Consider the following 16144-nt stretch of genomic DNA (forward strand, 5'->3'; position numbering starts at 1 on the left):
CTCTGAATAAATGATTAAACACAAGTACAACATTTTATTATATATAGGATAGTGTAGGGGTTAGTGTGTCTACAATTTTGCAATCAAACACAAGATGTGAACATTTATATACATCACCTTTTTAGCTTGCCTTATTTGCATAAAGTCAACATAAATATCAATCCGGCAATATTTTCCTTGTATATCTAATATAAAAAAAAAACTTTTTTACCTCCCGATAACAATCACTGAGGGCTGTGTGGAAATTTCAACGGAGCTGAAGGTGATGATTTGAAAACGCTAAGTGGAGTGGTGGAGGAATCTGTCTCAGCTTTTAGCAACTCATGGAAAGTCCAAGCGTCTTGCTCTGATATGATTGATCACTTTGATAACCCTTGTTCCAGGAGCATCAGCAAAGGTAATGTTGATGTTTGTTATACTGCAGGCTTTGTGTGAAGAAAGGTGGTAGCCCCATAAAATATATAAAATGCAGGACACAGTTGGACGACCTCACTGAGAACAACAAGATGCATCATGTACCTAAATTGTAAACTGGTTTTGGCAAGCATCCATAATGTTTGTAATATTTAGATTACGTATCCACTACCTTGACCTCAAACTTGTACCTTGGGATCCAGCAACCATGAATAGATTGTATTTTACTTAATAACAACATGTACATGTGATATTTATAGCAGTGATACTTTTTAATTTGTACCATCGTTTACCTTAGATGAATATGCCAAGCATTGGTGTACCCTGCTGATAAACACAACAGAGATGTTTGCTGAATGCCACCTTTATTTAGATCCCACTGCATATTTAAAGGTAAAATTGGGTCAGTGCATACAGATACTTTTGGTTCCTTTTGTTTTTTGTTATTGGCCACTTTATTGTATCTTCCTAGTCCATACATCATTTAAACTTTCTGCTTCTTCTCCATAGACTTTGTGTCAATCCACTTCCTATTTTTTTTCACTTCTAGTATTGTATGTATGATGTCTGTAACTCTGACAATAGTGATGATTCACTTTGTACGTGGCTCTCGATGTATATCCGAGACTGTGCACTTAAAGGAGGACCAATGTTGAAGTGGCGAGGAAAAATTTGTGGTGAGTAAATTCACCCATGTATTTGTTTTAACTTCTATCATGGAAAATCTGATGTATTCAATGATGAACCCGCACAAATTATACAGCATTTTGTCCAGGACAAGCAGGGACTTTTTTAAAAAACCATAGAAATACATAAAACAAATGATTATTAGTAAAAAAAATAAATGGAAATAAACCTATACTAAAATGGGAAAGAAAATGTTGCAATCCTGCTTACATTTTCTAATATACTGTTAGTGCCACAGCTGAACAATGATCCAATTTATATTTGGCAACATCTCCTGATTACAGTCATACCGGACATACATATTTTTTATGTTCAAGAGGTCCACACCCATAATTTACATATTGTCCTGTATTAAAAATATTTTTACATTTTATTTATATTTTATTCATATTTAATTTCTTCTCTTCATTTTTTAGATTTGTTTTGGTTTTGTTTTGTAAGGGGGAGAACCTATTTTCTCCTCCTCCTTCTCCTGATCTGTCTGTTCTGATCACACTGTTCATAGCCCTGTATTGCCGATTGCAATATGTGTAATCTGCCAGCAATGGGAGAGCCCAGCTAGGTCTAGAAAGACCAGAGGGGGTCAGGAGTGACACCTACCAAAAGGGAATACCCAATCATATGACTGGGCATTCCTTGAAAGACAGTGTACCATGGGTGTATCATTACAGACAATAAATTGGGAGGAAGTCCCTTCCGCTGCAACATAATCATGATGTACTGGTACGCCCTAATGGGCTTCTTGCCACTGATTTCAAGGACGAACTAAGAGGTCTGAATAGATTTGGCTCCATAACTTCACGAACAGCCAACACCAGTGAGCTTTTGCTGCATGAAGAGCTTGTCTGGTCTCGTTTAATCAACATTTACATCAGTGAGCTTTCGTCACCCTTTGTTTTGTACATTATACAGGGCCAGCGCAGCCTTTTATGAGAAATATGCCAGGGTTGTACCTTTCTAATAATATGTGAAAGAGGGAGTTAAAACCACAACTCTCCTGACAACTCTCCAATTAGTGACTAAACCCTCTTTTGAATACAGATATTCAACACTACAGTATTTATATAAAAAGAAACTGTCATCCACCTGTAATGAAAATAAAGCTCTGACCAAAACATGGAATGATTTTATGTCTATATCAGATCCAAGCGAGAGTTGTCCAGAAACCATGGAATTCACTTACAACCCGAGGCCCTGCAACTTTAGCTGCCGCTCTCTTTCTGAGCACGACCCTCTCTGTGATATACCCAGTACTCCCACTGAGGGCTGTAGCTGTCCAGAAGGGTCTTACATGACATCAAATGAAAAGTGTGTATCCCCAGAGGCATGTCCCTGCAATTACAAGGGAAGAGAAGTCCCAGCTGGTCAGTCACTCAAAGTGGACGAAATTCTATGGTAAGGATATGTAATATCATCTATTAAAAATGTATAATTCTCAATCCATATTTATTGCTTTTGTCTAAATTTGTGTACATTCACCCTTCAATTTACACTGTGCCTGGGTGCCTAGTTAAAGCTGTTTGGCTCTCAGGGCCGGCCCAAGACAAAATGCCGCCTGGGGCGAAGTTTAAAATGCCCCCCCATTATCTACTCCCCCCCCACACACTGTACTTACCTTTCAGCAGTCCTGCGGCGAGTCTCCCTGCTTGGTCTCAGTGCCGGCTTGTAATGCTGAGCGCCGGAAGATGACGTCATTTCCGGCACTCAGCATTACAAGCCGGCACAGAGACCGAGCTAGAGGGCTCGCAGAGGAGAGAGGGGGCCGAGCGGTACTGGCAACTTGGTAAGCGAAAACCACTCGGCGCCCTCTCTCTCCTCGGCTTTAAAAAAAAAAAAGGGGTTGGGGCCTGGAGCAGTTGCCCCACTCAGCTCCATTGTCGGGCCGGCCCTGTTGGCTCTACTGGGTTTAACATTTGGCCTTTTCTTTCTTTGAATAGAAATTTTCTTAACTTAAGCCCTCTGATTTGAACTATGACCTATCTGTTCCAGATCTATCTCTTATTTATGAGTTTAATACTTTGGGCACTCTTTGATCCTGTACCACGATAAATGTTAAACCAATGACTCAAGTGGACACTCAGTCCAGAATTACAGGAAACCTTTAGGAGGAGTGTGGAGAAGATTTATTTAACCTATGAGACATGCACAGAGAACTATCTGCTAATTCCATGTTCTCCTTGGTTTGGGCTGGTGTATAGAGTTTCTGTTTTTGACCAGTGGGCATTGCTGATTGTGGCATGTAAATAGTAAATTATTTTGCTGGTATTTATATTTTTGAAAGTGTGCTGTGTCATCTTACCTCTTTCTGTCTGTTACTTGCAGTAAATGCATACACGGGATTTTAGAATGCCCTAACAATGATGAGATGGTTGAAGGTACGTGTTCCCCAACCAATCATTTTCATGTTGGCCCCTATGCTTTTATAGGAAGAGAAAGGATCTGAAAGCAAAAGCCAAACCTACCATTAGATTATGCCGCAAATCACATGCATGTGTTTAAAAAATACAATAATGTAATTTGAAAATAATGAAATTTCTAGTAAATTCAAATTCTAAAAATGTAAATTTGAAATATGTTGTCCGTAGATAACTGATAAATAAACAGAAAAATACAGTGTATTGTACCGGGAAGCTTCCCAGGGTAAGCTATCCAGAGCGCTCCCTCTTCCAGGGCAGTGGCTGTAAAGGGGTCATGGCTAGCTTAGAGTAGAGGTGTGGCAAGCAGCGTATGGGGCGGGGCTAGATGCACCCAATGGCAGGGCTATTTAAAAAGTGGGTGAGGAGGAAGAGAGGAAGTGTGCGGGGCATGGGTAAATGCGCCATCCCATACAAAAAGCAAACCCAAAGACCCACAGAAACAGGGCCTAACTCGGAGGAACCTGGACCTTTTGAACTCAATGTCGTCTCGAAATGAATAAGTGTTATCTGTACTCACGAATACTGATATGAATTTCTTTGTTACAGTCTGCAAACCTCCAATGTATTATGTTCATTGTGATGCTGGTCCAGATGCAGTAGGAACAGAATGCCAGAAAAGCTGCAAGACTCAGGATATGCAGTGTGTAAGACTAAACATTCAGACCCCTTACACATCACCCAGAAGCTGAATAATATATGGTACTCATTATAGGCAGGGCTGAATTTTCATTCCACATCCACCAAGGTACAAAGACCACAAATACCACATTGCCCTAAAATCCTATAACGCCACTGTCCATATATCTTATGTGTGATTGGCTGCTTCTGCTTCCATTGACTCTAATGGCAACTCTACCTTAATGCGCAAGAAGCATATTGAAGAATGTCTTCAGCTTTTCCCAGCTTGGGGGGGGGTTATATTAAATGAAGCAGAAGTTTAATTAGTAGCTCCACTAAAGCAGTAAAGTGCACTTAAGTAGGTTCATTCAAAATGGATTCAAATATGTATTAAACATGGAAATAAGACTGGGAAGCTCCTTTAATGCAATTATGGAATGTATGATATTTTAACCAGCTCCTACTTTATATCTACTTTATATCTACAGTTCAGCACAACACATACAGTCTTGTAAATTGCTTACCTACCCATCACTTAAGGTTAAAAAGTCAGTAACATTCTAATACGTAGAAGCCTCAAAACAGAATTGCTGTGCCAATACTTGTGTCACAGAGATGAATAACATAATGAAATACTTACACCCAGCTTTTTTTTCTAGTACAGCAAGGAATGTCTCCCTGGATGTGTATGTCCCGCCGGTCTAGTTTCTGATGACAATGGCAACTGCATCCCTCCTAGTCAGTGTCCATGTGTTTATGGTGGAAAGTTTTATGACACAGGAAAAAATATTACAGTTCTTTGCAATACCTGGTATGACATCTTTAGGTTTGCATTCCCCATTTAAAGCTGGAATTGTAAATAGGTGCTGTATTTGTCCATTAAAGCCAAAACACCTCAAACAACACAAGCTACGTTTCAACAGACCTTGAAATAGTGACCTTATAGTGACAGACCTTGGGCAGTAGTAGTTGGACAATCGTTAGTCAAGATTTCTACGTCCTGTCAATTTAATACTGAAAGAGTTGGGCAGGGATAGGTTTCTTTAAACCAAAAATCTCCCAAGGCCCCAAATACCTTTAGCTTGACATTCAGCAAGGCTGTCAAACACTAAAGAAAGTTGGAAAGCTAAGTATGAGTTAAAAAGAAAAAATGCTGGTATCTGTTATACAGGGGAGGGCTGGCAGTCTACGGCCTGGGGGGCAAGTCCAGTGAAGTGGCCACCGAATCAGCCCACCATCCATGCACATCTTTTCCTGATTTTCTAACACATGTTGATGTAATGTGATGGGATGGGATTGGGACTACGTCAGTACACTAAAAAAAAGTCATCATACACGGGACGCCTGAAGCCTCAATTTAACACGACTAATCCTTTTTAATAAAATATGCAGATTGAAATAGATTAAATAACACAAAACCTTCACTTTCCTGCTCACTGATTTCTGGGCCTAGAAAGTTTTGCCCTTTAAAGTGACTATAGTTCAATTTATTCCTACGGAAAGTTAAGTGCCAGGAAACAAATGATCAAATACACACCAGGACAGGCTCTGACATACTGACACCCAGACACACACCAGGACAAGCTCTGTCTACAATAATAATAATAATAATAATAATAATAATAAAGTATTTTCCACACAAGCAAATGTAATTGCTTTATATAGATTTGATTTTGGTTCCAAGCTCACATGTTACATGGACATGGTAACTTACAAAGGACCATCATCATCCGTAATTAAAAAGAATAGCACAATATACAGTAAGTGGTGAAGTTGGTAATATTGTCAGGAGCATTATATTCTTGTATACCAGTTAAAGCTTTAAATGACTGATTCCTAATCCTGTTTTTTGTTTATCTAACATTGGTAGTACCTGTAAGAACAGGACTTGGAATTGCATGGAAAATCCTTGTCCACATATCTGTACAGTGTATGGAAATGGACATTATTTGACTTTTGACGGATCCCAGTTTGACTTCAGTGGAGATTGTGATTATGTTCTGACTCAGGTAAATTATGCAGTTTTATCTTAAAGTTTAATTTCACCTTCATTTGATTACAAGTATTTAGCTGTTTTTGCAAAAAGCTACTTTTCTGGACTATATTACAGTAGTCCTCAACAAAGCTGCTAAAGACTGATCAGAGATGACATTATTTTAGGGATTTCAAATGAAGCAACTGTCCAAATATAGACAGCCAGAGACTTTAAATGGAACTTGATAGAGGTTTTACTTTACTGGGAGGGTGGTAGATGAATGGAGCAACCTTCCTGTAGATATGGTAGAACATCATCTACATACTCAATGGGATAGACATATGGTTATCTTGACAGGCGCATAGTTGAATTTGTGCCCCAGGATGACCGTACCCATACCCAATAAAGACGCACACACTTTATTAGGTGAAAATATAATTTCCACAGCTTTATTAATATTTACAATATTTAAAGGTCCAACACAGTTAAAACATAGAAAACAGATTTCCCCTTTATTAACAATGACAATGACCCCCCCATAATAAATACATTAACCATATAACAATGGCACCAACCCATACCAGGTGCCTCCACATTAACACATTGACCACAGTAGGGGCATACCAAGACCGTTTAACCAAATAATAAACCATGCAGGGGCATACCGAGTGTCAGGACTCGGGTAATCAGGTCGTGTAGGAGCCCATGTGCAGGGGATACTTGGGGTTCGGTCTGTAACCCACGATACATGATTACACAAACAAAGACACCACAAGCAGAAATCTAGGTAATGCAATGTATTGTATGTATTATGACAGGACAAGCAAATAAGGGTTATACAGTCTGTTAGCAGGAAACCGGACGGTTTCCCTCTTGGCAGGGAGCCCACTTGGAAGGGCGCAAAAGGCAGGGAGCCCACTTGGAAGGGCACGAAAGGCAGGGAATCCACTTGGAAAGGCACGAAAGGCAGGGAGCCCACTTGGAAGGGCACAAAGCAGGGAGTCCACTTGATAAGGACACAAAGCAGGGAGTTCACTTGATGAGGACACAAAGCAGGGAGTTCACTTGATCAGGACACAAAGCAGGGAGTCCACTTGATTAGGACACAAAGCAGGGAGTCCACTGGATAAGGACACAAAGCAGGGAGTCCACTGGATAAGGACACAGAGCAGGGAGTCCACTGGATAAGGACACAAAGCAGGGAGTCCACTGGATAAGGACACAAAGCAGGGAGTCCACTGGATAAGGACACAGAGCAGGGAGTCCACTGGATAAGGACACAAAGCAGGGAGTTCACTGGATAAGGACACAAAGCAGGTAACCAGGAATGGTACAGATGCAGAGCCACAGCAGAATGGCCCACAGACTTCAATACAAAGGCCCTGACTGAAGGGCAGAGCTGGATGAAGTAGCCAGGATTCAATCCAGGAAACAAGGTGCAGCTGGATGTAATAAGGTACATCTGATCCTGGTAATTGAGTTCTGAGTGCTCCAGAGGGTGGAGGGTGGCCACTAGTGGTAGCAGATTGATATACCACATGTATGAAAAAGCCATGGTTCAGGCAGCGAATAAGTGGACCCTGACACCAAGACACCCCTACACAATCAACTTAACCAAATAACCAATGCAGGGGCATACCAAGACACCCCTACACCACCCCAGGTGGCCACAGGCCAGCTCGAAACCTACCAAACTAACTTGAACCAGTCAAATTAGTAAAACCAAACCAAAAATCCACTGTACCAAACAATTATCCCAAAATATCCCTGCGATCCCTGTGAAATAATGGGGTAGTCACCTCCACAACCCAGTAGTAAAAGGAGGGAGGGTGGGACAACCAAGATTTGGAAAAGCAGTTACGTGGCCGTTTACAAAATGGTTCCCACTTATATAGCCTTGATATCAACCCCACCCATAACAAACTTGAACCAATTAAATTAAATCACTACTTATGCACGCCACCTAGCTCTGTCAAGGCCCTCTCCACCTAAGCTGCGCTGCTCCATGGGCTTCATTATTATGACCAAGAACGAAATAAGATTTGAGGTTTTTACGACATGAAAATCATACTAAATGTGCTGGAAAGTTCTATATGTTGAACAAGGAAAGATTCCAGCAACATTTAAGGACCTCAGTTTAGGAAATAATTACAAATCAACCTTTTCTTATTAACTCTACTAATTAAAAAAGTTCTACTATTTTCCAGAACAAGGAATGGAAATGCCTAATGATTTACTTAAATCATTTCATCAGGGAAAAATACTTTGTTTTACCTAATATTATGTATTTTAATTGTTTGAATATGGTTAATTCATCTTTTCCCAAGGACTTTTGCCCTGAGAATCCCAGAAAAGGAAGCTTCCGAATAATAATAGAAAACATTGTATGTGGGAAGAGTGAAGCCATCTGTTCTCTTTCCATCAAAGTCACCTTCAAGGTGGGATATTAACAGCATTTCATCATCTCTATTCAAATGGTTATGGTTGCATAATATTGATCAGGATGCACCAAGGTAGATATTGTCTTTACTAAACATGATATCATAGATGATTCAGACCCCCTCCCAGCATTGTACCACAACATACACTTTATGGACAACAGTATTGGGGCACCCGACCATTACACCAACAGGAACTTTTAGGACATTAGTATGTAGTTGCCCCCCCTTTACAGCTATAACAGCTTCCACTCTTCTGGGAAGGCTCTCCACACGATGATTGAACATGTCTGTGGGAAATTTTGCCCATTCAACCAGTAGAACATGTATGAGGTAAGGCACTGATGTTGTTCCAGTTCATTCCAAAGTGGTTCGATGGGGTTGAGGTCAGGGCTCTCTGCGGGCCAGTTAAGTCAAACTCATCCAACCGTGTTTTTATGGACCTTGCTCTGTGCACCGGCACAGACATACTGAAATAGAAAAGGGCCTTCCCCAAACTGTTCCCACAAAGTTAGAAGCGTAGCATTGTCCACATTTTCCTCGATATGCTAAAGCATTAAGATTTCCCTTCACTGGAAGTAAGGGGCCCTACCACTTGAAAATAGCCCCATGCCACTATCCCTCCTCCACCAAACTTTACAGTTGACACAATGCAGTCAGGCAGGTAATGTTCTCCTGGCATCTGCCTATTAATATCCCTAAAACATCAGACTGCCAAACAGTGAAGTGTCATTTGTCACTCCACAGAACATGTTTCCACTGCACCATAGTCCAGTAGTGGCGTGCTTTACACCAGTCGATCTGACACATGGCATTGCACTTAGTGATGTGAGGCTTGCATTTCACTGCGTGGCCATGGAAACCCATTCAATGAAGCTCCCGCCGCACAGTTTTTGTGCTGATATTGATGCCAGTGGAACACTCTGTGACCCTGCTCTGTGACTTTACGAGGTTTTCTGCTTCGTGGCTGAGTTGCTGATGTTCCTAAACGCTTCCGCTTTCCAATAATACCACTTACAGTTGACCCTGGAAATCTAGTAGGGATGAAGTTTCACAAACTAACTTATTGCAAAGATGGCATCCTACCACAGTACCATGACCTATTTTATTCACAAATATTTGTAAATTCAGACTGCATGGCTAGGTGCTTAATTTTATACACCTGTGGCAGCGGGTCTGATTGAAACACCTAAATTAAATAATTACGTGTGTCCCAATACTTTTGTCCATATAGTGTATATATAAATCATTTTCATATATACATTGTGTATATGTAAATTATTGACTATTACTAATTATATATACAATTTAATACTCTATTTACTATTCCATTTGAGTTATTTAACACAATAAAAATACAGAATAATAAATGTACACTTACAACTTCCTATAATACATTAAAAACCTTATCTTAAAAAAACTCTAGCCAAAATGCCTTTGAACAAAAAAACAACAAAAACTTATTCACGGGGTATATGGGAAAAGTTTGAATATTTATTTTAAAGAAAATATTATGTGCCAGAGAAGACAGAATCTAATGTTTACAGTATATTAAGAAGAAAAGCTAGAGTAATTGTGGAAAATCTTATAAAACCGAGATTCATGGATTAGCAAATTATTTTATTGGCACTTATTGTAGGAATAGACATGGTTTGCAATATGTGTAGCCTTTACTACCAGGAAATGTAAAAGTAATTCTATCAGAGGATTATACAATCCATTATTTTAAACAGTTTTCACATTTTAAACAAAATATATACACACAAACAACTTTCTTCAAATATCCTTGCAGAACATAACTATCAAACTCTTTGAGGGACGTGTAGAAGAAACCAATCGAGACAAAAGCAACAATGATTTTTACAAGATAGATATGGTTGGGATGTACATTGTACTGAAGACTATTCATGGACTGACTCTCATGTGGGATCAGAAAACAACAGTCACGGTCCAGCTTTCAAGCTCTTTTGAGGTAAAAGAATAGTTCTATTTTAAGGGGAACTTTCATTATCCCACAAAGGAAGATTGAGTGTGCCATGGTGGGTAAAACAGAAATGGCTTATTGACAGAATTGCTGTGGTTTCAAAGGGCCACTTGGGAACAGGGGTCTTGGTAGAGGCATAGACCTGACATATCAAGACAAAGTGGTTTGTTGAAGAGTGAAAAGGTTTTAGAAATTCTAGGGGACGGCTGTTTTGCTGGATTGTTGTAACGTAAGAATATCCTTTCTGTGAGTGGGGCAAATAATCTCCCAGTCAGTGTGTCATTTGGAGCTGTGGAGAGGAAAGTGTATTTGCAGGGTTGGATTGGGAATAAAAAGCAAGCCCTGGAAAGATTTGGTCACCAGCCCCATATATTTTATTGTGTCGTTCAGCTCTTGTGCCCACACATACATACCTATCTAAGTCACATTATCTGAGTCAATAGCTATAAATCATTCTTTCTAAAATAATATTACATTGTTCCTTAATGTTAACAGAATACCACATTATTATGAAATAACAATTCGCAGGAACCAAAAGTGTTAAAAGGCCCAAATAAGTAACTGAGGAACAGACACTGTCATCACAAACAACATGTCCCAGAGTGCCACCTCTGCCCCCAAAACAGCCTGTTCTCTAATTCTGCCCCACAACAGCCTGAATGTACCATTTCTGCCCCTCAAACAGCCTGCCCGTGCCATCTTTGCCCCCCCAATCGCTTACACATGCATGCTAATAAGTCTTTTATTTTTAAGGCGTAACAAGACTTAAACATGTTGATACAAATCATCTCTGAAGCACCGATTAACCCATCATAAAATGCTGGTGCATTGCAAAGGCTGAATAGCATCACAGTGTATTCATAGTGCACTGACCATGTGTTAAAGGCCGTTTTCCACTCATCTCCCTGATTCATTGTGATTAGGTTATAAGTCTCACAGAGATCTAGTTTGGTACAACTTTAGGAGGCTCTGAGTCTATAAAGCAATTCTAATATTAATAAAATAGGATAAGTATTTTAAATGGTAATCAAATTGAGGCCTTCATTATCATTATGGCCACAAAATAGAATTCTGCTCCAGCAGGATACGTAGAACAGCGGATTAAACATTTTCTAGGTTTTTTGGGATATATATATATTTGTGATGGGATGCCCTGTACCCCTACTGGCTACTCCCGCCAAATGTTACTTCCTCCTGCCGGGAGACCAGAAATTAACCCCTTCGGCGCCACACAGACCCAGCGTTGTAGAGAGAAGGGGGGAAGTCGCTGCACCAGAACTGCGTTGGCACTGTGGCTAGCAGAAGTTAGCTACACAGTGTGGCTATTATCCTGAAAAGGACAATTAAGGATCAGAGCGGCCCACCCCAAGCATCAGACAACACTCATGTTGAGGTGAAAACAGGACTCAGTTTGTTTGGAAATACAGGGGTATTTAAACAGTACAAGGGGGTAATTTACATGCAATAGACACAGCAAGCCACACAAAGTTCTCCATCAGGTCCTCCTTTGCACACGGCTCAGTATTTACACTTAGCCCAGCTCAGCCCACTAGGGGATCACTATTGTAGTCTGTGGAGAGGATAGTAAACACGGGCATTTCCCTGACTTTCCCTGGCTGAAACCAATACTGGTCATAGAGATCTCTGTCCTGTAAGTCCTGACTTGATGGAGAATAATACACCACACATAAACCCCCTCCCAAACGGCAGGTGTCCCAATTCTGTTTCTGAGCTCCACAGTCTTTAGCGTCTCTGGTACTTGGGAAACATAGCACTCTATACCAGGGCTCATAGTCTGTAGGGAGGAGGCTGGCACTCATGCCCCTCCAGAAATCAATGCCACTGAGGCTCCTGTGGCAATATTGTTCCATGGCTGCTTATCAGTAGCAAATAGACAATAGACCCAACCATGGGCCTACCAGTCATAAAATCAATCGGGTAGTTAAAAACTCTCAGCAGTGGTAGCTGTCTGCCTCTTTCTTGTTAAAGACATCAAGAATTTGATGGTAGGAAGCAGGCACTTTAGACATGTCCACTGTCTAAACACTCATTAAAGGTGATCCTATGAGTGGTAGGGGGCGAGAATCCACACAATGACACTTATTTGTCTAAAGCACCAGTTGATGATTGGATTGTAGGTATGCAGCCAGGTAAACACAACTGGAAAGGAAGGTGAAGAGATTTTGTTTAATAACATAAAAGTTCAGAATGTACTACCCCCCACATAAGTGCACAAAGGCACAGGGAGCTTGGTGCTGTGGCCGTCCATCAGTGGCTTCCATACACAAGCAATTGGATTTGAGTGATACACTTATCTTGTGAGAGTGACAAAAGGCATAGTCTGTAAAGTTCCTCACTGCTCTGGGGTCAATAAGGGCAGTAAAATTAAGTGTATTCCCAGCCAAGTGACCTCTATTACGGCAGTACAGACAAAGTCCTTCTATTCATCTGTAGGCCTTCTACTCCTCAGAGCAGTCAAAAAGTCAAGTTGTTTTTGACCAGCACTACATTTCTTTCTCACAATGGGAAAGCCCACTCCAGGGCCTTGTCAATAACCAGGTCTAACACACACTAGCCCGGTCAGATGGAAACATCTTAACTGTATGGAACACTGGTTCAGGAATCCTTTACAACCAGTGTGGGTCTTCTCCATAATGGGGAGGAAGGCGTAAAGACTGGGCTAAAACTGGGTCTTGCTGAATTGTGGGCGCTGAGAACACTGTCACCTGGGCCTGAATGCTTTCTGTCCTGGCGACACGAGTCTGCAGGGCTTGGATAAACCGGTACATGCAATGGTCCAAACTCTTACATACAGACCATTTCTGGCCAATCTCTGTTAGTTCCATAATGGCCTTTTGGTACTGAAATGGGTAGGCATAAATCCAGAACCCTTAAGCGGAGAGTAACCAAGACATCAGAACAAAACAAAAAAAAACAGATGCAGTGCCAAAGAGAGTTCAGGGTGGGAATACAACTGAATGCAACACAATCAAATCCTGCAGCAAGCATAATTGTAGAGCTCACCGCAGGTGCGGCCTACTCGTGAGTGGGACATCAGACTTCGAAAAGAGTTTTCACTGTTTCAGAGTCAAATATCGGTGCGCTTTATACCAATCTGGCCCATGCTTGGTTTTGTGCAAAGTGATCTTTGGCTTGTGTGCAGATGCTTGACCATAGAAATCCTAAAGCTCCTGACACAAAGGGCTTGTACTGACGTTGATTCCAGGGGCAGTTTGGAACTCTGTAGTGAGTGAGTCATAATGTAACGTTTAACAGAAAAAATAACACCAAGGACTAATATTTATGGTGTAATGTAACTCACTATATACAGTATATGTGGCTCACCATTTATGATTCTCATTGTGATATTTACTCTAAATTGTCTTTATTTCCTAGAACATTGTTTGCGGACTATGTGGGAATTTTGATGGGCGTTCCAATAATGACTTCACCTCTTCGTGGCATGCACTGGAGGGGAATGAAAATGTTTTTGCAGATAGCTGGAAAGTAAGACAGGGATGTAACAGTGGAACAAAAGTTGAACCATGCTTGGAGAATCCTGCAAAACTACCTTGGGCCCAAAAGCACTGCAGTCTCATAAAAAGCAACGTCTTTGCTCCATGTCATCCAAAGGTACTGTGACTTTTTACAGAGACATACATGAAAATGATGAGAGTCACAGTAGGCAGCTGTAGTTTGCAGCCTACCAACTATTTGCCTACTACTCCACCATTTCTAATTTATCCAGTGGGTTTTTCAAGTCAACATTCTTAAGAAAATTTTAATTTAATTTTAAGTCAGATAATCATTCCCATCATAACAAGAGAAAACCTGGCCAAGCCAAGCCGGAGGCCAATTTAGAGGTGGGAGTTTTTCTAGCATTGCTTGCTTTTAATAAATGGGTCACAAATACTAACAATTACATGAGTAACCCTCAGAATTAAATTACAGTCTACTTATATCAGAGAACAAACATATATCAGAATGTGGAACCTTTCTTTTCTTGCCGAAGAGCATTATTTAACATAATATATACTGCTAATTAATTAAGAAAGAAATGTGACGTAATAAAATCTCTTTCAGCTTCCTCTTCAAGCATTCAAGTGCTTTATTTGTGTATTGATGATCTTCAGATAAACAACTGGAAGAATAATGGAATTTCTTATCTTTCTGATATATTAAGTTTAGATAAACTAAATACATTTAACCAAATCCAGGAAAAGTTCACTCTTCCAACAAGGGAAGTTTTCACATATCTTAGAATGAAAGGTCCATTTAACCTTTCCTGATCAGTTTTATCCTGCCATCCACGATCCAGCTTAGTAGCACCTTAGAATTAAATGTTCCTACTTAGCTTCAAGCTAAGGTATTAAGAACTCTACCATATTTACGATAAAGGGACGGGAAAACAATATAAATAATTCAAAATAGTGGTTTGATACCTCCCTCAAAACGCTCCCCTCCAAACAGGAATTCTCATATATGACTAACTCTCCCAACTGGTACTAGTCTATGTCTATGTAGAGTGAAGGTTAAATGAATGTATTTAAGATTTTTTCTCTGTATTGTATTGTATTCTCTATGTTATCGATATCAGAATAATAAGAAACTGCTATGGAAATCGGACGATTGTGAATTGTTATTTATACTTTATATAATACTTTATATTTATGATAAGTGACAAGAAAATCAAATAAATATTAAAAGAAAAAAAAGACCATTTAACATTCAGCACCTACCTACGAAAATAAAACAATACTTTTCTGTTAATAAAGAATGTGTTCCATCATAGGTGGACCCGATAGCATTCTATGATTCATGTGTCTCAGATGCATGTAGCTGTACAGAAGGTGGAGACTGCGAGTGTCTGTGCACCTCCTTAGCTGCATATTCTGCTGCCTGCAGGAGAAATGACGTCTGCATCGCATGGAGGACGCCTGATATTTGTCGTATGATTTCCTACACTTTTCCTGTCAATTTCATGAAATATACAGTATACTTCTCCTGTGCTCCTTTATTTTTTATTTTTTTTTAACAGTGATGTTTTTTTTTTTCACATATTGTTCGTATGTGTATATATAAATTACATACATCTCACCAACATCTGCATCCGATGCCTGTGTATACAGGGATGTCCGCAGATTAAGTAAAAAAATAACCACTCTCTTACTCGGATTTGCTGAAATTTGTAAGACAAACTAAGTTTACTTCACTGATCCCCAAACAGATTATTTTTTCTGCAGACGAAATGTTAGTTGATACGCTTATTTTCTAAATAATAATGTTAATCATTATTTATTCAGACCTTGTGTCCATTGTTTTTTTTTTTCAGCTTTGTTCTGTGATTACTATAATAAAGATGGTCACTGTGAATGGCACTACAAGCCTTGTGGAGTTTCCTGTATGCTGACATGCACCAATCCATTGGGAAAGTGTGATAACCAATCACAGCAGCTTGAAGGTACGTCTAGGTTTATTATGTTTCTAGAAGCCTGGAAGGAAAGTAATGCCTAGTCACTAGATGGCATAGTGGTGTATTCTGGCCTAGCCCAATGCGGCCCTGGCCTAGGGCTACAGATCCTATTGGGCTATCAGGCTTTCTGTACCGCTA

At 40.1% G+C, this 16144-nt stretch overlaps 1 protein-coding gene across 1 annotated transcript in view; it reads left to right on the forward strand.

Moving 5' to 3' along the window:
• The window catches only part of LOC128467644 (mucin-5B-like), a 79352-nt gene that overhangs the window by 37215 nt on the left and 25993 nt on the right, over positions 1 to 16144 (forward strand). Inside the window, exons 16-28 of the mRNA XM_053449320.1 lie at positions 233 to 397; positions 713 to 807; positions 965 to 1091; positions 2244 to 2496; positions 3424 to 3476; positions 4065 to 4162; positions 4796 to 4947; positions 6007 to 6145; positions 8439 to 8549; positions 10342 to 10521; positions 13930 to 14166; positions 15326 to 15482; positions 15866 to 15994. Of these exons, the coding sequence (XP_053305295.1) occupies positions 233 to 397; positions 713 to 807; positions 965 to 1091; positions 2244 to 2496; positions 3424 to 3476; positions 4065 to 4162; positions 4796 to 4947; positions 6007 to 6145; positions 8439 to 8549; positions 10342 to 10521; positions 13930 to 14166; positions 15326 to 15482; positions 15866 to 15994 (1896 nt within the window). The remainder of the gene's footprint in view (positions 1 to 232; positions 398 to 712; positions 808 to 964; positions 1092 to 2243; positions 2497 to 3423; positions 3477 to 4064; positions 4163 to 4795; positions 4948 to 6006; positions 6146 to 8438; positions 8550 to 10341; positions 10522 to 13929; positions 14167 to 15325; positions 15483 to 15865; positions 15995 to 16144) is intronic.

The sequence above is a fragment of the Spea bombifrons genome, chromosome 10, assembly GCF_027358695.1.
Source record: "Spea bombifrons isolate aSpeBom1 chromosome 10, aSpeBom1.2.pri, whole genome shotgun sequence".
In the NCBI taxonomy this organism is placed as follows: domain Eukaryota; kingdom Metazoa; phylum Chordata; class Amphibia; order Anura; family Pelobatidae; genus Spea; species Spea bombifrons.